At 37.8% G+C, this 27,709-nt stretch overlaps 1 protein-coding gene across 2 annotated transcripts in view; it reads left to right on the plus strand.

Annotated features, from left to right (window-relative positions):
- The first annotated feature begins 5,166 nt into the window (after positions 1-5,166).
- LOC106983294 (solute carrier family 5 member 4) overlaps positions 5,167-27,709 on the plus strand; it is a 42,532-nt gene continuing 19,989 nt past the window's right edge. Inside the window, exons 1-8 of one of the 2 annotated variants that reach the window (XM_015081461.3) lie at positions 5,167-5,310; positions 6,097-6,168; positions 7,826-7,930; positions 9,849-9,908; positions 12,086-12,190; positions 15,947-16,052; positions 23,865-23,945; positions 26,276-26,496. In XM_015081461.3, the coding sequence (XP_014936947.2) occupies positions 5,170-5,310; positions 6,097-6,168; positions 7,826-7,930; positions 9,849-9,908; positions 12,086-12,190; positions 15,947-16,052; positions 23,865-23,945; positions 26,276-26,496 (891 nt within the window). In that variant the 5' untranslated portion in view covers positions 5,167-5,169. The remainder of the gene's footprint in view (positions 5,311-6,096; positions 6,169-7,825; positions 7,931-9,848; positions 9,909-12,085; positions 12,191-15,946; positions 16,053-23,864; positions 23,946-26,275; positions 26,497-27,709) is intronic. The other variant, XM_053205501.1, reaches the window with a different exon arrangement.

The following is a 27,709-nucleotide window of genomic DNA, read 5'->3' on the forward strand; positions in this document are numbered from 1 at the left end:
ACAAAGTCTCAGGGTATAAAATCAACATATAGAAATCAGTTGCATTTCTATACATCAATAATGAAGCAGCAGAAAGAGATATCAAGGAATTAAACCCATTTATAATTGTACCAAAAACCATAAGATACTTAGGAGTAAACTTAACAAAAGCGGTAAAAGATCTGTATACTGAAAACTATAGAAAGCTTATAAAGAAATTGAAGAAGACACAAAATATGGAAAAAACAATCCATGCTCATGGATCTGAAGAAGAAATATTATTAAAATGTCTATGGGCACCTGGGTGGCTCAGTTGGTTGAGCGTCCAACTTCGGCTCAGGTCATGATCTCACAGCTCGTGCGTTCAAGCCCCGTGTCAGGCTCTGTGCTGACAGCTTGGAGCCAGGAACCTGCTTCGGATTATGCGTGTGTGTGTCTCTCTCTCTGCCCTTAACCCACTCACATTCTGTCTGGGTCTCTCTCAAAAATAAATAAGAATTAAAAAATTTTTTAATAAAATAAAAAAATAAAATAAAATAAAATGTCATATTACCCAAAGGAAGCTACATATTCAATACAATACATATGAAAATAATACCAGCATTCTTCACAGAACTAGAACAATTCTAAAATTTGATGAAACCAGAAAAGACTCCAAATAACCAAAGTAATGTTAAAAAAGAAAACCAAAGCTGGAGGCATCACAGTTCCAGACTTCAAACTGTATTACAAAGCTGTAGTCATGAAGACAGTATGATACTGGCACAAAAATGACACAAAGATCAATGGAACAGAACATAAAACCCAGAAATGGACCCAAAAATGTATGGCCAACTAATATTCAGCAAAGCAGGAAAGAATATCCAATGGAAAAAAATACAGTCTCTTCAGCAAATGATGCTGGGAAAACTGGACACTGACGTGCAGAAGAATGATACTGGACCACATTCTTATACCATACAAAAAATAAATTCAAAATGTATTAAAGACTTAAATGTAAGACAAAAAAAAATCATCAAAATCCTACAGGAGAAAACAGGCAGCAACCTTTTAGACCTCAGCCACAGCAATTTCTTACTAGACATGTCATTGGAGGCAAGAGAAACAAAAGCAAAAATGAACTATTGGGATCTCATCAAGATAAAAACCTCTTCAGGGTGAAGAAAACAATCAACAAAACTAAAAGGCAGCCAATGGAATAGGAGAAGATATTTGCAAATGACATATCAGATAAAGGGTTGGTATCCACAATCTATAGAGAACTGAGAAAACTCAACACCCAAAAACAAAAAATCCAGTGAAGAAATGGGCAGAAGACATGAATAGACACTTTTCCAAAGAAGACACCCAGAGGGCTAGCAGACACATGAAAAGATGCTCAACATCACTCATTATCAGAGAATACTAATCAAAAGCACAATGAGATATCACCTCACACCTGTTAGAATGGCTAAAATTAACAACTCAGGAAACAACAGATGTTGGCAAGGATGTGGAGAAAGAGGAACATTTTTGCACTGTTAGTGGGAATGCAAACTGTTGTAGCCACTCTGAAGAACAGTATGAAGTTTCCTCAAAAAATTTTAAATAGAACTACCCTATGACTCAGCAATTGCACTACTAAGTATTTCTCCAAAGAATACAAAAATGTTGATTCGAAGGGGCACATGCACCCCAATGTTTACAGCAGCACTATCAACAATAGCCAAATTATGGAAAGAGCCCAAATGTCCATTGACTGATGAATAGGTAAAGAAGATGTGGTATATATATACAATGGAATATTGCTCAGCGATCAAAAAGAATGAAATCTTACCATTTGCAACAACATGGATGCAACTAGAGTATATTAGGCTGAGTGAAATAAGTCAGTCAGAGAAAAACAAATATAGTATGATTTCATTCATATGTGGAATTTAAGAAACAAAACAGATGAATATAGGGGAAGTGAAGGAAAATTAAGATAAAAACAGAGAGAGGCAGACCATAAGAGATTCTTAAATACAGAGAACAAACTGAGGGTTCATGGAGAGGAGGTGGGTGGGAGGAAGGGCTAAATGGGTGATGTCATTAAGTAGGGCACTTGGGATGAGCACTTGGTGTTATATGTAAGTGATGAATCACTATGTTCTACTCCTGAAACCAATACTACACTGTATGTTTACTAGAATTTAATTTTTTTTAGTTTATTTATTTTTGACAGAGACAGAGTATGAGCATGAGCTGGGGGAGGGACAGAGAGAGAGAGAGGGAGACACAGAGTCAGAAGCAGGCTCCAGGCTCCAAGCTCCAAGCTGTCAGCACAGAGCCTGATGTGGGGTTCGAACTCACAAACTGTGAGATCATGACCTGGGCTGAAGTCAGATGCTTAACTGACTGAGCCACCCAGATGCCCCTAAAAGAAAGAGGAAACAAACCATGAAAGATTCTTAAAAATAGAGAACTGGGAACCTGGGTAGCTCGGTCTGTTAAGGCTCTGACTCTTGATTTCAGCTCAGGTCATGATTTCATGGTTTGGTTCGTGGATTTGAGCCCCACATGGGGCTCCACGCTGGTGGTGCAAAGCCTGCTTGGGATTCTGTCTCTCCTTCTCTCCCTGCCTCTCTCAAAATAAATAAATAAACTTTAAAAGGGAGGCCTTGGAGGTTTCACACTTTGTGATTTCAAAACTTACTACAAACCCACCTACGGTAATCAAAACAATGTGGTACTGGCTTAAGAACAAACATACAGAACAATAGAAAAGAAAAAGATCCCAGGGGAAAAAAGAAAAAAAAAAACCTTGTTTGTGGCACTAAATTATTTTTTATAAGGGTAAAAAGATCACTCAACAGGGGGAAAAAAAAGTCTTCAATAAATAATGCTCAAAAACTGGATATGCACATGAAATTGGACCCTTGCCTTACATCATGTTCAAAAATTAGATCATATTCTAGATCTAAGAACTAGAACTATAATACATAGGGTAAAATCTTTGTCATTGGATTTGGTGATGATTTCTTGAATATGACACTAATAGCACAAGCAAAAAAAGAAAAAATAAGAAAAACTGAACTTCACTATAATTAAAAATTTTGTGCAAAAGACACTATCATAGGAAATAAAATACAATCCATGGAATGGGAAAAAAACTGCTTTCAAACTCTCTGATGAGAGATTAACATCCAGAATATCTAAAGAACTCCTACATTTTCAACAGCAAAAAGAAAAACAAACAATCCAATTCTAAAATTGTCCAATTCTAAAAGCAGAAGACTTGAATAAACATTTCTTCAAAAATATATACAAATAGCCAATAAGCACATGAAAAGAAGTTCAACATCATTATTGTCGCACTAAAAGTAGAAATCAAAACCACAATGAGATACCACTACACACCTACAAGGATGGCTATAATTTTAAAAACTGAAAATAACACATGTTTGTGAGTTTATGGAGAAATTGGAAATCTTGTGCATTGCTGCTGAGAAAGTTAAATGATGTGTAAAAAAAAGCATGGTGGTTCCTTAAAATGTTAAATATAGAATTATCATAAAACCCGGTGATTCTAGGGGCGCCTGGGTGGCTCAGTCGGTTGGGCAGCCGACTTCGGCTCAGGTCACGATCTCTCGCTCCGTGAGTTCGAGCCCCGTGTCGGGCTCTGTGCTGACAGCTCAGAGCCTGGCGCCTGTTTCGGATTCTGTGTCTCCCTCTCTCTGACCCTCCCCCGTTCATACTCTGTCTCTCTCTGTCTCAAAAATAAATAAACGTTAAAAAATTTAAAAAAAAAAACAGTGATTCTAATTCTAGGTGTGTACTCAAAAAATTGGATGTAGGCACTCAAACAGATACTTGTACACCAAGTTCATAGCAGTAGTATTCACAATATCTAAAAGGTACAAATAACACAAATTTTCCTTAACAGATAAATAGGTAAACAAAATGTGATATATCCATGCAATGGAATATTATTCAGCTTTGCAAAGGAATCCAGTGCTGATACATGCTACAGCATGGATGAATCTTGAAGACATAATGCTAAGCAAAATAAATCCAACACATAAAGGCAAATATTATAAGATTCCACTTATTTGAGGTACCTAGAACAGGCTAATCTACAGAAGGTAGAACAGAGGTTACCAGAGGCTGGGAATAGGGAGGAATGAGTTTTATTTATTAGGTGCTGAACTTCTGTTAGGGATGATTACAAGTTCTGAAAATGATAGTGGTGATGGTTGCACAACATTGAGAATGTACTTAACACCACTGACTTATACACTTAAAATATGACAACAATGGGGACCCGTGGATGGCTCAGTCAGTGGAGCATGCAACTCTTGATCTCGGGGTTGTGAGTTCAAACCCCACATTGGGCATGGAGCTTGCTTTTAAAAAATGGCAACAACAGCAAATTTTATATTATCCATATCTTACCACATTATTTTACCAAAAAATATGGAGGGAAAAAAATAAAATAATTTACTTTTAACTTTAGGCAGTCAGTAGGGTCCTGGGTCCCCAGATAAACAAAATATGGTATATACATCCAATGGAATATTATTCAACCTTGAGAAGGAATTCATTAGAAATACAAGTCACTATCACATGCTTTAGGGTTGATTCACTCATTGTCAAAACCAGCCCCGTCCCACAACAGCCCTGCTTGTAGAGCCACTTCCCTTTCCTACATGGGCCACCATGATCCTAATGTGTCATATAAAGCCCATTTAGATTACCTGTTCAAAGAAATATAGGCTTTGAAACCCATGAAATGCACAATTAACTTCATTTTCAAGGGATATAATTCCTTGGTCAGGAATCGTCTGTTCCATGAAAGACTCTCACCCCATCCTTCTTGGCTCTTTTCTTGACCTTTCACTCTGTCCTTCTTCTTTCCTTGTCCCTTTCATCTCTCCTTAATCCCCACTCAACCTGGTCAAATCTTAAAAACCCATCTTTCCTTTCAGTGAACTCCCCACTCTTGACCTGCAATTCTTATCCCATTTCTTATCTTTCACTGCTCATTCCCACTTTCCATAAGACTTAGGTCAATATTGACTGCTGGAAGACCAGGGTCTCAGAGTTTCAAAGAGGTTTAAAGGTCTCCCATGCCCAGGAGTTTGTTCTGATAGTGTGCCCCACCTGCTCAAGGCTGATTATTAACCCAGAGCTTATATAAAGAAAGGGCCATCCCTGGGATGGGAAAGTACCATGGCCATGGCCAGCACGTTAAGCCCCAGCACCATGACTGGGACCCTGGGTCCTCCTGAGATGTCAGAGCGCATCCAAAATGCTGCTGACATCTCTGTCATTGTCATCTATTTCATGGTGGTGATGGCTGTCGGGCTGTGGGTATGTAGGAGTCCAATGGGGTGTTCTGGGTGGGCACCAAGTTTGGGGTTAAAATGTCTGAGGGAGGGAAGGGTGTGGTATAACAATGTGACAATGCTGAGAAAACACTAACAGCTGTCAGATTTCATTATCCTTTTCTCAGAACCATTGTCTCATGTGTGACGTAAATAATATTTACTCAGTTGATTTATTCTCCTACCAACACCATCATTTGAACAGAGCCAGCAGTGAGAACTTCAGACATATTCTGTTTGGTGTGTCCAGTACCTGGCATAATGAATAAGGATGTTATTTTCATTATCTCACATCTTTTATTTTCCTTTGTTTTTTGCTCACTTTCTTTTTTCAAATTTTTATTTAAACTCTAGTTAGTTAACATCTAGTGTAACATTGATTTCAGGAGTAGAATTTTGCTCACTTTCTAAATGATTCAGTTGGATGCCTAATTCATTTACACTCATTCTTTCTATTTAGTAATGAGTGTAAGGCTGCAAAATTACTTCCAAGCACAGATTTACTGATACCTTGCATTGTTTTTATAAATGAAAATAAACAGAGCAATTAGGACAGATGTTGAGGAATATGATTTCTTAAAGTCCCTCCATTTCGATGAAACTATGATTTTCAAGTCCTTTTAAAATTGATGCTATATCACAGTTTCTAAGAAAATGTTTCTCTTTAAGAGTGTTGAAAAAGTGACCACTATGAACATTCTGACCAGAGCATCTGTAACATCCTGGGTGAATTTGCGGTGTTTGACCCTCACATGTCTTCCTTTCTGCTTAGGCAATGCTGAAGACCAACCGGGGCACTGTTGGAGGCTTCTTCTTGGCTGGTCGAGATATGACCTGGTGGCCGGTGAGTGCGCCAGAGTTTCCCAGAGATAAATTTCCTATGTGTGTGTTTAAGAGTAAATAAAGAAGACACTGGGAATGCTGATAGTTTCTGAAGTGCATTGGTTGCCTACTTGCTGGTGTCTCTTCCTAAATCCCTGACACCAGAGTTCTATTCTGCCATTCCAGTAAATGATAGTACATCACCTATTATGAGAGCAAGTATAGTGTGGCATTTGAGAAGACTCACTTAATCTCTGTGTCATATTCTTTTTCCCCGGTCCTCATCAAGAATCTTCTGCCTTAAGCTCCTTACCATCCCCAGCACATTCCTTCTTTGCTCCCAAACCCGAACTAGTGCCACCCCTCTTGTTTGGATGAACATCCCCCTCTCTGCTCTCCTCCTTCAACACCCAACTCAAGCCCTGCTTCATCTGAGAAGTCTCACCCTGCATTCCAGCCTGTCTAGTCCTTATAATCCATGCAGTTATGATAGTGGATGTGTGTGTTCTCTGTGATGTTGTGTATGGTGGTATCTCTTTGACTCTTGCCCAGTTGATCTCTTCCTTTCTGGGTTTTTATGTCTGGCCTCCTTGGCAAGAGTCCCATTGCACCAAGAGTGCATCTTCTTCTCTGAATCGATACTGTGTCAGCAGTCAGTTGGGTATACAGTGGATGCTCAGTACATTCTTCCTTCATGAATCTGCTGACTAAATAGTATGAATGGAAGCAGAGACTGGGAAATGACCTGGCAAGAGTGGTTGAAGCAGACCACCTCCAAGCTTGAAATGGATTTTAATTGGAATGTCCAATCAAGCATTGCCTTCTAAGGACTGTTTCTGTGACACATTCAAGACTCAACCAATCCTATAGCTGAAAATGAGTTCAATTCCAACCCCTAGCTCCAAATGTCTGAATAGAAAAGATGACTTTACAGAGGGCTGAAAAGATGGGAATGGAAGAGTGGGCATTGCAGTAACCCTACACCCCAATTGTGCTTTGTGAGGACTAGAGCTCATCCCTGCCTACTCAAGAAATTTCTCTTGATCTTTGAGACTTAAGAACAGTTGACAATGTGATATAGAAGGAGGTGGATGAGAAAAGAGTCCTTAAGGCCAGAATTATTCATAGGAACTTCTTCCTACCCAACTTTGCAGTCCTTGAGGATGACTGAAGGGGCCAACAGGAGCTCTGGCAGTTCCTAGCCAAGGACAGGCTCAACCCAGAGCACCCAGGTAGATAAATTAAAGTTCCCCTAAGGCAGGGGTCAGCAAGCTTCCTGTAAAGTGCCAGACTGTAAGTATTTTAGTTTATGAGCCATACAGTCCATTGCAACCACACAACTCTGCTGTTGTAGCACAGAAGCAGCCATAGTGAATATGTAAAACCAACAAGTATAACTGTGTTCCAATGAAACTATTCATGAACACTGAAACTTGAATTTCATATAATTTCACACATCACAAAATATTAGTCTTCCTTATATATTTTTAACCATTCAAAAATATAAAAAAAATTTTTTTTAGCTTACCAACCACACAAAAACTGGTAACTGGCTGGATTTAGCCCACAGGATTCCTGCCTTAAAGAGGTATGATGGAAAATCTCAACATTTACCTGCTTTAAAGAAATCTGATTTGGGTCGTTTAACTCTGATCCTAGTCTGTTCCCTTGGATTGCAGATGGGCGCCTCTCTCTTCGCCAGTAATATCGGCAGTGGCCACTTTGTGGGGCTGGCTGGGACAGGAGCAGCTTCAGGAATCGCCACTGCAACATTTGAATGGAATGTAAGTGACATAATAGGCTTTTTCCTTTAAATCCAAACTCTGTCCAGGTATGTTCTTCTGGGAGTCTGTATAGGGTATATCTTTATTTGATTTCTAGTTTTCCTTCTAACCAATCCCTAGTTTGAAACGCAGAGTCTTCTCTGAATGTGGCCCCATTCTGCCTGCCTGGGACAATCCAGTCTCATTCTCTACTTCTGAGATTTTGCTCAAGCAGTATTCCCACCAGGAATATCATTTCTATATGATTGAATCCCCACTTTCACTTGACCTCCTTGATCATTTTTAGTTCTCACTTGTTTCTTTCCTTCCTGAGCTATTACACTACGTGTCCAGCTCTGAATTAGATGCACAGAATAAAAACATGTAAAAGCAATGATCCCTTCTTTTGAGAAGCTTATATCCCAGTGGGAGAGACAGATACACATTCACTATGGTGTAGGAAGTACAAGGAGAGAAGCACACATTGAGTGTTGGGAGAGCTCACACAGGAGGGAATCTATCCTAGATGAAGGATGAGACTTGGCACATGTTAAGGGAGATGGCACTCATCCATTCGGATAGATGAATAGAAATTGACCAAGTGGGACTTGGCTAAGGACATTAGAGCTGAGTAAGGAGTAAATGATTTAAAGATAGTAGATAGAATCTAAAAGACTTTGTGTTTGAGTTCTTAATTGTTCTACTGCCATTTCACTAGTAGAAGCTGTGTCCCCTTAATTAGACACTAAGTCCTTTAAGGGCAGGGATCAATTCCTCTCATATCATTCATATCACCTCATCATCTAGCCCTTGTCTGGGTACATGCATTAATATTTCTTGAGGTGCCTGAGCTTTTTCTGTTCTTGTATCCCTTCTGGTGTTTGCAAATACACATTATGCATTTCGGTCAGAGGAAGATGTTTATGTGGAAACAAGTCAGATCACAGTGAAAGTATAAACAGATCATGCCTGAATAGACTCAGGAAATGACCTTGAGTCATCCAAAAATACCTGTACCCATCCCTTGTTGAAGATTTTCCCCTTAGCTTTGCTTTAGTAGTATCAGGGACTCCAGAATGGACCCAGTCTCCAGACATGCCCTATGGCCCATGTTTTGTTTTGATAGTGCCATAAACTGGACAACATGCCCTATGGCCCCAGTGGGTGTGATTATCAGGTTGCCAAGGGTCTAGCTCTTTTAGCCTGTGACCTTGGGCTTCCTTAATCTCTGTGAGGCTCAGGTTCCCCCTCCATAAAACAGGAATAACTACTTACCTTATCTGCCTCATCTGGTTGTTATGAGGACAACACAAGTGATATATGTGAAGACTTTGTATATATTAACATTAATGCAAGATTATACTATTACCATTATTATATGTGGCATGACTTGGGAGACAGTAGGAATATTCTTCTTTCATCAAACTGCTTTCTTATTGCTTTGTCACTCTATATATAACTTCTCCCATTCAAGAATTATTCCTGTTGGGGGCACCTGAGTGGCTCAGTCAGTTGAGCATCTGACTCTGGTTTCAGCTCAGGTCATGATCCTAGGGCCGTGAGATCAAGCTTCACATAGGGCTCTGAGTTAAGCATGGAGCCTGCTTAGGATTCTCTCTCTCTCTTTCTCTCTCTCTCTCTCTCTCAAAACAAATAATAATAAATTAAAAATAAAATAAAAACTATTTTTAAAAAGAATTATTCCTATTGGCAAAAATAGTATGAACTTCCTGGGTCCAGCTGGTCTCAGATCTCTTATCTTCTGTATCTAAATTACAGAAACAGAGGGAAAGAATCTGTAGCTGTCTTGGGCTCATAATTGGTTGAGTGGGACAGGATCCATGCAAACTTACTTTGTTTTCTGATTCAGAGGTCATGAAGTGATAAGTCCCACAAGCCAAGCCCCTCAAACTTCACACTGTTTTCTGGGATTTTGTAGGCTTTGCTGCTGTTGCTGGTTCTAGGATGGTTCTTTGTCCCCATATACATCAAGGCAGGGGTGAGTACCTGCAGGTGTTCTCAGTTCTCATCTGTCAGGCATTCATTTATTCACTCATTCTTTCTGCTCAATCATGAAACCTGGGTAATATCACTTGTCCCAGGATTTCTGGGCTTACATTTACATAAATCCACTAAATGCTACCAGATTGCTCTTCAAAGTGGCTGCAGTCAGCTGTCCTCTTTCCTATGACTATTGTGAGGGTTCCCATTTTCCCACATCCTCACCAACACATGTTATTTTTCTTCATTCTAATTTTTGCCATTCTGAGATTTATAGTTTCTTTTTTTAATTAGGAGTGGGATATACCATAGCTCTGTGAACTCCCCTTCAACCCAGGTATCACCAACCACTGTTCTGCCTTTCCAAGCAGACCTCCCACATTTATTCTTCTACTGCTGGTACTCAGACCATGGAGTGCTATATCCTGGAATAATTCCTGGGATTAGGGTGTTCAGGGGCAAGCCTTCTGGCTCATACCTTTGCAGGTCACCATATATTCTCCTTTTGCTCATCCTGGGTCCCTTCTAGTACCAGGTTTGAACAATTTCTGTAGAATGATGCTCTCCTTGGTAAAAGGATCAATGCCACAGAACTCATGCATGTGTTTTTGGAAGTGGTTTACCATGTTTGAGGTTTCTGAGCCACCAAGAGTTAGCCTTTTTGTTTTTGATATTATATAAATATTTATTTAATGTTCTTTTAAATTGGAGGAAATTAAATCATAAGCTTAATCTGCTATAAAAAACTAGCAAGCTGCACCTTTTATAATACACATCACATAGTTGATCTCATATTTCAGTAATAACCTCAGACTTTTTTCCAATTAGAGATTTAATTTAACTCTCTTCTTTTCAATAAACATAATCACATAAATATATACCCAAATAAGTGCAAACCTGTGCAGCCACTCTGGAAAACAGTGTGGAGATTCCTCAAAAAATTAAAAATAGAACTACCCTACAACCCAGCAATTGCACTACTAGGTATTTATCCAAGGGATACAGGTATGCTGTTTTGAAGGGGCACATGCACCCCAATGTTTATAGCAGCACTATCAACAATAGCCAAAGTAAGGAAAGAGCCCAAAAGTCCATCAATGGATGAATGGGTAAAGAAGATGTGGTATATATATAGTGAAGTATTACTTGGCAGTCAAAAAGAATAAAATCTTGCCATTTGCAACTACGCGGATGGAACTAGAGGGTATTATGCTAAGCAAAATTAGTCAGTCAGAGAAAGATAAATATCATACAGCTTCACTCATATGAGGACTTTAAGACACAGAACAGGTGAACACAAGGGAAGGGAAGCAAAAATAATATAAAATCAGTGAGGGGGACAAAACATAAGAGACTCTTAAATGTGGAAAGCAAACAGAGGGTTTACTGGAGGGATTGTGGGAGGGGGGATGGGCTAAATGGGTAAGGGACATTAAGGAATCTACTCCAGAAATCATTGCTGAACTATATGCTAACTTGGATGTAAATTAAATACACACACACACACACACACATACCCAAATAGAGGTGGATGGGAGATGGGCTAGATGGGTAATGGGTAGTAAAGAGGGTAACTGTGATGAGCATTGGGTGTTGTACATAAGTGATGAATCACTGAATTCTACTCCTGAAACCAATATTGCACCATATGTTAACTAACTAAAATTTAAATTAAATATATACATATATGCCAAATATATATTTGCAATTTGTTTTATTATCAATTTATTATGTAACCATTAATTGTCGTTCCTTATTTTTAAGTAATATTGTTTTTACTGGCCTGCAAAATTATTGATGAAAATAATAAAAATTATTTGTTGAACATCTACCATGCATTTGGTGTTGTTGTGGGTATTTTACATATACCTTCATATTAAATCCCTACTTTATAGATGAGAAAAAGGAGGTTTGGAGAAATTATCAATTTCCAAAGGTCTCACTTGTAGTAAATGTCAGACCTGGGAATGGATCCTAAGATTGTCTGATTCCAATGCCTGTGTTTATTCCAGGCTTTCTGCTCTCCCAAGGGACTGTGTTTTACTCACCTCTGTATTCCTAAGGTACCAGGTACAGTTACAGAAGTGCAGATGCACATAAGTACTTAGTAAGTGTTGAATAATCTGAATGCACTGGGCTCTGAAGGTGAATCCCTGTCGATGTCTGTCTCTGCAGGTGATGACTATGCCAGAATATCTGAGGAAGAGGTTTGGTGGGAAGCGACTCCAGATCTACCTCTCTGTCCTCTCCCTCTTCATCTGTGTGGCTCTGAGAATCTCAGTGAGTTCAGTGTGCCTGGCATTCTTGCTTCTTGCAATTACCTTGGTGAGACTAGAATACTAGAATCAGAGAAATGAGTGTATAGACTATCGATAGCCCTGATAGGTCTAGCCATATGGATATCTTAAACTAGCTAGGGCCTTTCTACTAAGGAGTTTTAGAAACCCTAAATTCAGTTACAAGTCATGAGAGACTCCAGAGTATAAACCACCTTTTCATTAAGGATATGAAAAAACAATGTACAGGAGGAACAAAATGTTTCATTCAAGGAACACAGTTATTAAGTAGTAGAAAGGAGGAGGATTCTCTAGTCCCCTGCCTTTCTATATACAATAACCTCTTTATTCTCTTTGTTGGAAAGATTTATATTTATATTTTCATCTCATTGATTACCTGGCACATGAACCAGAAGGAAAGTGCTTTGTATTATTATAATGACTTCTTAAATTTACTCTATTTTATCTAAGACTGTCCCTATAGCACAGATGTCACAAATAAATGTCAGAAGATTTCTAAAGTTGTTGGAAAGTTAAATTCCTTGGAGATAATCATTGAGGAGAAAAGAAAGAAATTTGAAGAGTCAGCAATACATGTAGAAAACAAAGAGTAACATTTGATCCTCATGTATTGGTGACTAATGAAATAATTTTCTCCAAGTTTATAGTCTAGGCAGTTCATGAAAGAAGAAGCTGAAGTGCATTTTTGTTTTTCTGTTGAGTCATTCTTGTAAATAAACCAGTTGCTCTGATTAGATGGCATGAGATTCTTAATACAACGTGAGCATTTTCCAGCACTCACTGTATATTATTGAGTATCTGTACTAGGGGTAATAAAGATTCTTATGCACTAGGAGTTCACTATATGGTTAAGAATATAAGAATTATAGGGATGCCTGGATGGCTCAATCAGTTAAGTGTCTGACTTTTTATCTCAGCTCATGTATTGATCTCAGGGTTGTAAGTTCAGACCATATTGGGCTCTGCACTGGGTGTGAAGCCTACTTTAAAAAAAAAGAATATAAGAATTATACACATGAAATCATTAGCACTTTATGACGGTATATTAAAATATATTAAGATGTGAACTGGAATAGACTGTGTGGACAAGCATAGGAGACATTCTAGGGACACCCAGGAAATGGAGTGGTCCCTGCTGGGTGGAAATGGAGGCATGGTGGGGGGGGGGTGCTTAAACAAGTCCTCAAGATAAGAAACTTAGGAGAGGCCACGCAAAGCAGAGAAGCCTATATATTCCACAAGTGGGTGGGATTCAGTGATCTCCCGTTTTTCCTCTGGTTCTGACATGTACAGCTTTGTGATCCTAAAGAATGTGAACAAGGTGCTGGAGCAAAATGAGACCCTGAGGAATGCAGTCTCCTGAAGTGGAAGGTTCCTAGTGGCAGGGAAGGGATGGATTCTTGGGGAGCTGGATGGAGGAGCAGGAAAGGCAAAGAACATGTGTGTAACTTAGCTGGAAAGACACGGTGGCAGCAGTCCATTCTTACCTACGAGGCTATGTTTCAAGTGATATTAATAGTGATTAATCTTAGATATGACCTTTTGTGTATTATTACACTTTGATAGCAGAGTCTGTCCTAGTTATTCATTAAACAGCTCATTATGAGGAGTTAAAACAGGGTAACTTTCAGTCTCCCCTGCATCAGGTTTGAAAGAGATCATCTTATTCACTGGTTCTCAACCTCCACTAATACCTATACTGAGAATCATAGCAGACCTGGTGCATCTTGATCCCTAAATATTTCAGTCTGAATGCCTTACACACACTGATATTCTTTTAGAAAACCACACTGCAAATTTTAAGATCAGGAACTTAATCTTGATACAAACATACATAACCTACAGACTTTATTCAGATATGACAATTGTCTTAATAATATTAACAACAAAAGAAAATCCTGTAGCATTAAATGCCTTCCTTTCATGAGAAATATTTTATGATCATTGTAAATGTAATTAATTCCATTGAATTGTACATGCAAAAATGGCAAGTTTTATGTTATTTATCTTGCCACCATAAAAAAATCATTGGTAATATGTTTATATATCATTTTATAAATATTAATTTAATGCTTTCATTGTACTATATAAGAGAGAAGAAAGTCAAGAAACTCATAATATGATAATATGTGTTTTCATATGTAAATGATTCAGCATGAATATACAAGCCTTAATGCTGTAGTTGAATAACTCCCCACTATGTAAATCTGTATGAACATGACAGCTATAAATGCAGACAAATGCAGGTGTGTTTTATAGCAATTGAAATGCAATGAGTGACATCTCAGTAGGTGATATCTATTCTAAAATGGTAAATAATTTCTTTGCAAATATCCAATTTATAAAAAGTTAAATCTTGCCTCAATTTACATAGTGGTTGAACTCCTTGTAAACCCAGTGATAAAGTTGCAGAAAGTACTTTGGGTTTGTAACTCAGCGTTAGGTTCAAGAATAGGCTTTTCACCCATACAAATACCTACTGGGATGATAAAACATTAGGTTTTATTTCAAATATTAGGGGGGAAAGTTATCCATATACTGTGACACCACTTCCAAATTCATGTTCTGCAAAGAAACCTACCTCTAATTCTTCTAATTCTGAATCCTGATATCTTATCCTTTCCCTCACCTCACTCATGCTTTCCTTTTTCTTCAATTCCATCTTTATAATCACTCTTTGGCACATAGCCTCAATTTCTTTGCATGTCTTTCCTTTCAGTGAACTCCCCTAGAAAAACTCCAAACCTGGTTTAATCCAGCTTCCCACTTACTCTGTGCATGCACCCAGGGATTTTACTCCTGTGCTTCTAACTAACATGCTTATGTGATGTTTCTAGGGTTTTGGTTTGGTTTGGAGGTTTTGATATGGAATCTGGGAGGATCAGAGTTGAAGGGGCAGATCCAAGTGGGGCTAGCACAAGTTTGTGTTGAAGATCCAGGAGGCTGGAAAGCACACTTTGGGACACAGGGATCAAGGTAGTGCAGGGTGCACATGGTCTTATATCTTAAGGTCTCTCTGTAGGACCCCTTCCTGGCCTCTAAACCTCAACCAATAATCCTTTTATTGTATTTCTTTATGATTTTTCTCTGGTGCTCTCAATAACTGTCCTAAATGATCCACAACTTTTTTAACTACTAGTCCTCTGCCTCTTATCAAAACATCTCATCTCCCTTTTTATCTAGAAAATTTAAGCATGAACCACTCATCCCCCACTTAAAAAATCTACATTTGCCTCATTCTTTCCTTCTTTACACCAGTCTGAAGATGAAGAGTCTTCCTTTTTGTAAAAGGCTAACACTTGACCCTATGCCTATTCTTGATCCCATCTCTTCTCAATGTTTCTGGCATTTGCTTCATAATTACCCACCTCTATCATATTTTCCTGTTATTTTCTACTATCCTAAGTGTGCTCAAGTATCTTCCTCCTTAACAGAAACCATTGCTTTACTGTCTCATACTACTCTACTTTTAATCATTGTTTCTCTGCTGACAATCATGAAAGAGTAGTCTATGCAAGCTATAGCATAGACATTTCTTACTTTCTGTTCACTCACCCATTGTTCCTATCTATGATCAGTCCAATAATTAATCCCCTGAGGATTAGATCTGGCTTCCAAGGAGTTCATAATTGTATTGTAGAGATGTCATGTATAGATACAGCAAATATTAGTGGGAAATCATCACTAAAGAGCTAAATGATGTGGTGCATGTTTCTTTCCCATCCCATTCCCTTTTTAGTCAGACATATTTTCTGGAGCCATATTCATCAAGCTGGCCTTGGGATTGGACCTTTACCTGGCAATCTTCATCCTCTTGGCTATAACTGCTATTTACACGATCACTGGTGAGTTTGCTGCCAGTTTAGCTCAGTCATGCTGTCTTCTGCTGATCTCACACCAACCTGCAATTAGCAACTCAGTGTTAGCCTTGTTACCACCAAGGTTATGGCTATCCCTTTATTCCCACTATGAGAGTCAAGCACAGGCCCAGAAGCACAACTAGAGCAAAGCAAACAGAATCCTCAGTATTATAGAGTGACAGAATCAGCTTAAAAAACAAGACTCATCTATATGCTGCCTGCAAGAACTCATTTCAGACCTAAAGACACATGCATATTGAAAGTGAGGAACTAAAGAAATATTTATCATGAAAATAGATATCAAAAGAAAGCCAGAGTAGCAATATTATATTGGGTAAAATAGACCTTAAAACAAAGACTGTAAAAAGAAGCAAAAAAGGACACTATATAATAATAAAGGACACAATCCAACAAGAAGATATAATAATCGTAAATATTTGTGCACCCAACATAGAAGTGCCCAAACATATAAAACAGTTAAAAACAGGGGCGCCTGGGTGGCTCAGTCGGTTAAGCGTCCGACTTCAGCTCAGGTCACAATCTCGCGGTCCATGAGTTCGAGCCCCGCGTTGGGCTCTGGGCTGATGGCTCAGAGCCTGGAGCCTGCTTCTGATTCTGTGTCTCCCTCTCTCTCTGCCCCTCCCCCGTTCATGCTCTGTCTCTCTCTGTCTCAAAAATAAATAAACGTTAAAAAAAAACTTTAAAAAAAACAGTTAAAAACAAACATAAAGGAACTAAATTAACCCATTGTAATACAATAATTGTAGGAGACTTTAACACCCCACTTACATTGATGGACAGATCATCTAAACAGAAGAACATAAGGAAACTGTGACTTTGAATGATTCATTGGACCAAATGAATTTAACAGATATTCAGAACTAAAACAACTAAAACAGCAGAATACACATTCAAGTGTACATGGAAAATTCTCCAGAATAGATCACATACTAGGTCATAAATCAGGCCTCAACAAATACAAAAAGATTGAAATAATACCATGCATCTTTTCTGACCACAACACTATGAAACCAGAAGTCAATCACAAGAAAAATATTTGGAAAGACCACAAATACATGGGGGTTAAACAACATCCTACTAAACAATGAATGGGTCAACTAGGAAATCAAGAAGAAGAAAGAAGGAAAGAAAGAAAGAAAGAAAGAAAGAAAGAAAGAAAGAAAGAAAGAAAGAAAAGAAGGAAGATACAGAGATACAGGAGGGGCTGGGTGGCTCAGTCAGTTAAGCATCCAACTTCAGCTCAGGTTATGATCTCACAATTCGTGGGTTCAAGCCACTTGTTGGGCTCTGCATTGACAGCTCAGAGCCTGGAGCCTGCTTCAGATTCTGTGTCTCCCTCTCTCTCTGCCCCTTCCCCACTTGCTCTCTGTCTCTCTGTCTCTCAAATATAAATAAAACATTAATTTAAAAAAAATACATGTAAACAAGTGGAAATGAATGACAGTCCAAAACCTTTGGGATGCAGGAAAAGCAGCCCCAAGAAGGAAGTAAATAGAAATATAAGCGTACATCAAAGCAAGAAAAATCTCAAACAACCTAACCTTACACTTAAATGACCTAGAAAAGGAACAACAAACAAAACCCAAAACCAGCAGAAGGAAGGAGATAATAAAGATTACAAGAGAAATAAATGATTTAAAAAAATAGAACACCTCAAAGAAACGAGGATCTGGTTCCCTGAAAAGATTAACAAAATAGATCAACCTCTAGCCAGACTCATCAGAGAGAGAGAGAGAGAATTCAAATAAACAAAAACACAAACAAAAGAGGAAAAATAACAACCAACAACACAGAAATACAAACAATTGTAAGAGAACATTATGAAAAACTGTATGCCTACTTATTAGACGACTTAGAAGAAATGGATAAATTCCTAGAAACATATAAACAACAAAAACTGAAGCTGAAAGAAATAGAAAATGTGACCAGACCAATTACCAGTTATAAAATTGAATCAGTAATCATAAAACTCCCAACAAACAAAAGTCCAGGACCAGATGGCTTCACAGGCAAAATCTACCAAACATTTAAAAAACAGTTAATAACTATTCTTCCCAAACTATTTCTTTTTTTTTTCAATATATGAAGTTTATTGTCAAATTGGTTTCCATACAACACCCAGTGCTCATCCCAAAAGGTGCCCTCCTCAATACCCATCACCCACCCTCCCCTCCCTCCCACCCCCTATCAACCCTCAGTTTGTTCTCAGTTTTTAACAATCTCTTATGCTTTGGCTCTCTTCCACTCTAACCTCTTTTTTTTTTCCTTCCCCTCCCCCATGGGTTTCTGTTGAGTTTCTCAGGATCCACATAAGAGTGAAACCATATGGTATCTGTCTTTCTCTGTATGGCTTATTTCACTTAGCATCACACTCTCCAGTTCCATCCATGTTGCTACAAAGGGCCATATTTCATTCTTTCTCATTGCCACGTAGTACTCCATTGTGTATATAAACCACAATTTCTTTATCCATTCATCAGTTGATGGACATTTAGGCTTTTTCCATAATTTGGCTATTGTTGAGAGTGCTGCTATAAACATTGGAGTACAAGTGTCCCTATGCATCAGTATTTCTCTATCCCTTGGGTAAATTCCTAGCAGTGCTATTGCTGGGTCATAGGGTAGGTCTATTTTTACTTTTTTGAGGAACCTCCATACTGTTTTCCAGAGAGACTGCACTAATTTGCATTCCCACCAACAGTGCAAGAGGGTTCCCATTTTGCCACATCCTCTCCAGCATCTATAGTCTCCTGATTTGTTCATTTGGCCACTCTGACTGGCGTGAGGTGATATCTGAGTGTGGTTTTCATTTGTATTTCCCTGATGAGGAGCGACGTTGAGCATCTTTTCATGTGCCTGTTGGCCATCCGGATGTCTTCTTTAGAGAAGTGTCTATTCATGTTTTCTGCCCATTTCTTCACTGGGTTATTTGTTTTTCGGGTGTGGAGTTTGGTGAGCTCTTTATAGATTTTGGATACTAGCCCTTTGTCCGATATGTCATTTGCAAATATCTTTTCCCATTCCATTGGTTGCCTTTTAGTTTTGTTGGTTGTTTCCTTTGCTGTGCAGAAGCTTTTTATCTTCATAAGGTCCCAGTCGTTCATTTTTGCTTTTAATTCCTTTGCCTTTGGGGATGTGTCAAGTAAGAAATTGCTACGGCTGAGGTCAGAGAGGTCTTTTCCTGCTTTCTCCTCTAGGGTTTTGATGGTTTCCTGTCTCACATTCAGGTCCTTTATCCATTTTGAGTTTATTTTTGTGAATGGTGTGAGAAAGTGGTCTAGTTTCAATCTTCTGCATGTTGCTGTCCAGTTCTCCCAGCACCATTTGTTAAAGAGACTGTCTTTTTTCCATTGGATATTCTCTTCCCAAACTATTTCAAAAAAATAAAAGAAGAAGGAAAATTTCCAAGTTTATCCTATCAGACCAGTATCATCCTGACATCAAAACCAGATAAAGACATTACCAAAAAAAAATAATAATAAATAAATAAATAATAAATAAACAGAACTTTAGGCCAATATCTCTAACAACCATAAATGCAAAAATCCTCAACAAAATACAAGTAAACCGAATCCAACAAAATATATTTTAAAAATCATTCACAATGATTAAGTGGGATTTATTCCTGGGTTGCAAATATGGTTCAATATTCGCAAATCAATCAACATCACATCAATAAAAGAAAGGATAAAAACCATGTGATCATTTTAGTAGATGGATGCAGAAAAAGCATTTTACAAAGTATGACATCCATTCTTGGTGAAAAACCGTCAACAAAATAGGTTTAGAGGGAACATACTATAACATAATAAATGCCATATGTGAAAAACCCACAGCGAACATCACACTCAATGGGGAAAAACTGAGAGCTTTCCCCCCAAGGTCAGGAACAAGACAAGGATGTCCACTCTCACCACTTTTATTCAACATAGTACTGGAAGTCCTAACCACAGCCTTCAGACATTGAAAAGATATAAAAGGCATCCAAATCAATAAAGAAGAAGTAAAACTTTTACTATTTACAGAATGACATGATACTGCACATAAAAAACCCTAAAGACTCCACCAAAAATCTTCTAGAACTTATAAATGAATTCAGTAAAATCACAGGATACAAAATAAATGTATGAAAATCTGTATTTCTATACACCAAAAATGAAGCAGTAGAAAGAGAAATTAAGAAATGAGTCTCACGGGCACTGGGTGGCTCAATCTGTTAAGCATCTGACTATGGCTCAGGTCATGATCTTGCGATTCTTGGGTACGAGCCCAACGTCGGCCTCTGTGCTGACAGCTCAAAGCCTGGAGCCTGCTTTGGATTCTGTGTGTGTGTCTCTCTCTCTGCCCCTCCCCCATTCATGTTCTGTCTCTCAAAAATAAGTAAATGTTAAAAATTAAAAAAGAAATGAATCCCATTTACAATTGCACCAAAAATAATATGATATGTAGGAATAAGCCTAGCCAAAGAGGTGAAAGACCTGTATTCTGCAAACTATAAAACACTGATGAAAGGAAAGAAAGACAACACAAAGAAATGGAAAGACATTCCATATTCATGGATCAGAAGAATGAATATTGTTAAAATGTCTATACTACCCAAAGCAATCTACATATTTAATATAATCTCTATCAAAATACTAAAAGCATTTTTCACAGAGCAGGAACAAACAATCCTAAAATTTGTATGGAACCTGAAAAGACCTCAAATAGCCAAAAGAATTTTGAAAAAGAAAAATCAAAGCTGGAGAAATCACAATTCTGGATTTCAAGTTACATCACAAGGCTGTAGTCATCAAGACAGTATGGTACTGGCACACCAATAATACATAGATCAATAGAACAGAATAGAAAACCCAGAAATAAACCCACAATTATATGATCATTTAATCTTTCACAAAGCAGGAAAGAATATCCAATGAGAAAAAGACAGTCTCTTCAGCCAATGGTGTTGGGAAACTGGATGGTGAACATATAGAAGAATGAAACTGGACCACTTACACCACACACACACACACACACACACACACACACACACACACACAAATCAAAATGGATGAAAGACTTAAATGTGAGACTGGAAACAATAAAAATACTTAAAGAGAGCACGGGCAGTAATTTCTCTGACATTGGCCATAGCAACTGCTTTCTAGATGTCTCCTGAGGCAGTGGAAATAAAAACAAAAATAAACTATTGGGACTTCATCAAAATAAAAACCTTCTGCACAGCAAAGGAGACAACCAATAAAACTAAAAGGGAACCTACCAACTGGGAAAAAATATCTGTAAATGATATATTCTATAAAGGGTTAGTATCCAACATATATAAAGAATTTATCCAACTCAACACCAAAAAAATAAAAAAATAAAAAATAATCCAGTTAAAAAATGGGCAGAAGACATGAACAGACATTTCTCCAAAGAAGACGTACAGATGGCCAATAGACACATGAAAAGATGTTCACTAGCACTCACTATCAGGAAAATTCAAATCAAAATTACAATGAGATTTACCTCACACCTGTCAGAATGGCTAAAATCAACAACACAAGAAGCAAGTTTTGGCAAGAATGTGAAGAAAAAGGAACCCTTGTGCACTGTTTGTGGTAATGCAAACTGGTGCAACCACTGGAAAGCAGTATGGGGTTTACTCAAAAAGTTAAAAATAGAACTACCCTATGATCCAGTAATGACACTGGGTATTTACTCAAAAAAAGACAAAAAACAAAAAACAAAAACTAATTTGGAGGGATACATGCACCCATATGTTTATAACAGCGTTATTTACAATAGCCAAATTATGGAAGCAGCCCAAGTGTCCTTTGATAGATAAATGGATAAAGATTATGTTGATACACACACACACACACACACACACACACACACACACACACCATGGAATATTATTCAGCCATAAAAAAGAATGAAATCTTGCCATTTGCAGCAACACGGATGGAGCTAAGGAGTATAATGCTAAGTGAAATAAATTAGTCAGAAAAGACAAATACCATATTATTTCACTCATATGTGGAATTTAAGAAACAAAACAAATGAGCAAAGGAAAAGAAAAGAGAGAGAGAGAGAAACTAAGAAACAGCCTCTTAACTATAGAGAACAAAGTGATAGTTATCAGAAGGGAGGTGTGTTGGGAATGGGTGAAATAGGTGGTGGGGCTTAAGGAGTGCACTCATTGTGATGAGCAATGGGTGATGTACGGAATTATTGAATCCTATATTGTACAACTGAAACTAATATAACACCATATGTTAACTATATTGGAATTAAAATTTTTAAAAGTTAATTACTAAACTGAGAAGGAAGCATTTGACTCTGCATATCCAGAACATTTCCATTTCAAAAAAAAAATCCTCACTATTAGGTGTAAGCACCTTGACTGAAGATAATGATGTGGTAGGTACAGTGGGGAAATGGTGATTTGTCTCAGCTTTTTGTTTAGGGCCCAGATTGTCATTTGGAATCCAGCATAGCATACACATGGAAAGTCAAAATGAAACAGCAGCTCAGACATGGGATTGACAAATCCAAGGCAGCGCCCAAATAAGTACAGGATGCCTGGGCTCTGAAAGGCAGAATCCAGAGAGAACTGGAGCAGTGAGTTGGTTGTTGGGATAAAGTATGTGGCAATGGTCCAAGCAGGCTCTCATGGGCCTAGCATCCAACACTTACTAACTTATGAAAATGAAACTATACAAGTTTAGTTGGAAAAAATAAAGAAAAATAACAGCTGGAACAATCAAGATAGTTCTAGAGCAATTTTCATACATATAGCATATGTTTCAAAATAAATGAAAGATGAAGACATAAGTCTTCTATTTACGATCAGCCTTGTTTTCCCATGATACTCTTAGAAGGAAATAGCTTGTTGGCTGAGAGTCTAGCAAGTCTAGAGTTGAAAAAGAAGTTGCTGTTTGCATAACACTCGAGCAAAACACAAGTCAACAGCTATATCTGGCATTCAACTTATGAAACAATGATATGTGCCAATACTAGAGCAAAAATTGCTTTGCCCTATTTTTTGAGAACTAGTATACTGTGCTAAATGGAGTGAATTGAGAGACAGTTAAGGGAAAAACTTTCATGATAATGAAGTATTGCCTTTTCTTTCTTTTAAATTTTTTTTTTCAATTCAAGTTAGTTAGTATATATTGTAATAATGGTTTTAGGAATAGAATTTAGTGATTCATCACTTATAACATATAACACCCAGTGCTCATCCCAGCAAGTGCCCTCCTTAATGCCAATCACCAGTTTAGCCCATCCCCCCACCCAACTCACCTCCAGCAACCTCAGTTTGTTCTCTATATTTAAGAGTCTCTTACCGTTTGCCTCCCTCTCTGTTTATATATTATTTTATTTTTCCTTCCCTCCACTATGTTCATCTGTTTTGCTTTTTAATTATGAGCAAAATCATATGGTATTTGTTTTTGACTAACGTATTTCACTTAGCATAATATACTCTGGTTCCAAAAGTTTTGCCTTTTCTGCTATTTGGTATTCAAAAACTCACATAAGGGTGAAATTCCAGTATAATTCATAGAAACTTTGAGTCGAGGCAAGATAAGGGAGACAAGAGGGTTAATGTGACACATAAATACTAAGGAGATAATGATGCCAAGAGGAGCTTGTGGCCCAGTCAAGAACTTTTCATATATTCTTTGCTGAGTTTCTAGGGTTTGGTTTGAGGAAAACCTAAAAGTGAAGGCAAAGAGATGAGAGTACAGGGAAAAAATATCCTGATTCTTTTCTTTCTCTACACAGGGGGCTTGGCCTCAGTTATTTACACAGACACCCTCCAGACCATCATCATGCTGCTAGGTTCCTTTATTCTCATGGGGTATGGTAAGTGATGACAGTGGGAGCAGTGCCCTGGGGCTGGAAATCATGAGATTTGTGTCTGTTCAGTCCATCTGCTCTTTACTACTGCCTCCCTGTTCTACGTGGTCACACTTTTCGACATACGTATAATACATCATTGAAGCATCTGCCTAACTTCTTGCTGTACTATCTCAGCATGAGAAAATGAGGGGGGGGGAGAACTTTACTTTCTTTAAAAAATTATTCCTCAGTTTTAATCTTAATATGTTTGTGTTTGAAATAGACAAAATCAGTGTCACTGGGTTGATAATTTTACACAACTATTGGTGCACTGGATTTAATGCACATAAACCATTATGTAGAATCTTCATAAAAATAAGTATTAAATAGTAAGAACAGTTTAAGACAACTGACTATTAACTTCACTGTGACTGTTTCAGATGGAAATTATTAAAGTATGTTACTCCCTCTATTGTTAGAATGTACAAACACAGTTTGTATATTTCTCTTAAGTCATGCAGCAAGCACTACTGATGAATTTAACTTATAGCTTGCCTATTTTTGTTTTCTTTTATTATGCTACTTATTTAACTTTGGACAGGAAATCCATGCATACAGTAAAAAGGATATAAGATGAAAATAAGTGTCTTTTCATCTCTCCTCTGTCCTGCAGCCACCAAATTCCATCCACTCAAGCTGCACTGAATACAGTTGTGAATATTCATGAACCCTAATCACAGGGCTTGAAGATAATATGAAGCAAAAACTGACAGAACTGCAAAGACAACAAATGCACAAAAAGAGTTGATGATTTTGACACAAAATGAATGCGATTGGTCACATATGGCTATTTAAATTCAAAAACAATAAAAAATAATCAAAATGTAAAATTCAGTTTCTGATTTGCCTAGCCATATTTCAAGTGCTTAATATATTGCTAGTAGTTTTCATATTTGACAGCACAGATATAGAATATATAGAATTCTATCATTACCGAAAGTTCTATCATTACTGAAAGTGCTGCTCCAGAGGCCATTGCTAGGACCAATTCTTTACAAACTTTCTATTTAGTTAACCAGGACTTCTTTGATATTCTTATTTATGGTTCTTTGGTGTCTGGCTTTGGTGATGGACCTCTGGCATCAACCTCTCTAAGCCTTCTCCCATCCTTAGGATGGAATCTCTCATCTTCTAGCATTCTTCATGTATTGTTGTCACAAACAATATTCCCCTTAACAGAACAATTTCCTTGTATTGTCTGTATCCTCCTTTGTATTGAGATCCTGCCTTGTACATTCATTTTGTATATAATCCCATCACAATGTTTGGCACATGCAAACATTTTTGATGCTAAATGAAATAAGTAATGAAAAAGTAAAATAATATCAACCTCAACTCTACAGATATATGATACTCAGATGAATTTTGCACTATTTGAAACTATACTAAGTGGGCTGAGAAGCCTGGGCTCATCCTTCTTCTTTCTAAGGTTTCTATCCATTATTGTTCTTTTTTTTAGTTAATTTATTTATTTATTTATTTATTTATTTATTTATTTATTTTGAAAGAGAAAGTGCAGAGAGAGAATCCCAAGCAGGCTCCACACTGCCAATGCAGAGCCTGATGTGGGGCTCGATCCCACAAACCATGAGATCATGACCTTAGCCGAAATCAAGAGTCAGACACTTAACTGACTGAGCCACCCATACATTCTCATTATGGTTCTTTTCTACACCTGTCTTGCCTTTCCAGCACCCCTCCCCCCGCAGGCTGAGCCTCACCATTTCACCTCACCATACATAAACTGCTGCCTCTAATTTCTGCTCCTTATCTTCCCATTTTTTGTTGTAACATAGAAAGAATACAGTCAGTATTGCACCAAAAAACAGACTGCATAAAGTCAAAACAGCCAGACTTTGTATCAGGAACAGAGACCATTACTTCTGGTCCATTCAGAGGAGTAGGGGCTTTCTGATGGCTAATTGTTAGGCTCACTCTGTTACCTCATCTTCATGTTTTATCTCTGTTCTAGATGGTTGTGAGATATCAATATCAGTCTGTTGGATAACAATTTTTATTTTTACCATAAGCATAGACACTAAAAATTTTCAAGAGAAGAGAAAATTTTCAATAAGAAGAAAAGTTAAAGGGTGATTTGCTTCCTGTACATTGTGAAAGCATGATAGCATTACCAATGCCAGTGGTATTAGAAAGACATGAGTCCTCTGAGAACACTACGGATTTGACCAGGCTGATTGGAGATGATTGGACACTTCCACCACAAAGGAATAATTATGAACAACAGATGTCTTAGATTTGTGTATAACATTTCATTTTATCCAATACCTTTGCAGCATTTGCTAAAGTGGGAGGCTATGAGAGTTTTACAGAGAAGTACATGAATGCCATCCCATCCATAGTTGAGGGGGACAACCTGACAATCAATCCCAAGTGCTACACTCCTCAGGCTGACTCCTTTCACATCTTCCGAGATGCTGTCACTGGAGATATTCCATGGCCAGGAATGATATTTGGAATGACCATTGTTGCTGTGTGGTACTGGTGCACAGATCAGGTGAAGTATGTGTGTGGTGTGTAAATATGTTCATGTTGTTCTTTTTCTCCTCATAGAAAAGCATCTAGTTTCTATTTTGTACACATATATACATATACACATGCACAAACACACATCATTTAAAGAGTCAAACACTTCTACAAGTCTTGTTATGATAAATAGTTGTCTGGTGTCCTGCTCTCTACTCATTTCTTGACTCTCAAAAGCAAACATTATTGACTCCTTCAGTTAGGTATTTTGGTATGTATGTTTCTTCTCTAAATCCTTGTACTCAATGCATGGCCTGTGTACCATTGGAGTGAATGTCACCTTGAAGCTCATTAGAAATAACTGTTCTCAGATGCTACCCAGACTCACTGAATCAGAATTTGCTTGTAAATTTGTTCCCCAGGTGATTTAAATAAATGTTTCTATTGATCCCTTTTGGTTTTCCAGTTTTAGGATTTTTACACTGGCTTCCAATAATGAAAGATGAGGGTTTAGCTCTTTCTTTTCTTTTTTTTTTCTTTTTTTAATGTTTTTATTATTTATTTTTGAGAGAGAGACACAGACAGAGTGTAAGCAGGGAAAGGGCAGAGAGAGAGGGAGACACAAAATCCAATGCAGGCTGCAGGCTACGAACTGTCAGCACAGAGCCCAACGCGGGACTCAAATTCACAAACTGTGAGGTCATGATCTGAGCTGAAGTCGGACGCTTAACTGACTGAGCCACCCAGGCGCCCCTAGCTCTTTCAATTTTTTATCTTCAATCCTCCATCTTCCAGTAAAACTAATTCACAATTTTGGTGAGATCAGCATTCAGTGCTACCATTTTTGTGGCTACATAAATATAATCCACAGCTAAGCCACATGATATTCTCTGATTGATTTTTCTTTAGCTTTTTCTTTTCTCTAGAATAAATAAGTCTTATTTTTTGTGTTTTAAATTTTCTTGGTAATTATTACTCATTAAACACCAAGCTTTCTGCAGATTGCCTAAATCTCCTTGATGTGTGCTTGCAAACACATCAAATATCCTACCAACTCTTTTTCTCATTTTCTCTTAAAACCTTTGGCCTCTCACAAACTGCTGGGTTGTTCTCTGTGCCTAGTGCCCATCCTAATCCAGGACCCCCTTTACTACCATATTTGGGGTTCTCTTTGGCTCATCCTTGGATTATATATCATATTTCAAGTATCCCACATCATCTTCTTTCTTGGTTTACTTCTTTCA

This window comes from Acinonyx jubatus, chromosome D3 (assembly GCF_027475565.1).
Source record: "Acinonyx jubatus isolate Ajub_Pintada_27869175 chromosome D3, VMU_Ajub_asm_v1.0, whole genome shotgun sequence".
NCBI lineage: Eukaryota > Metazoa > Chordata > Mammalia > Carnivora > Felidae > Acinonyx > Acinonyx jubatus.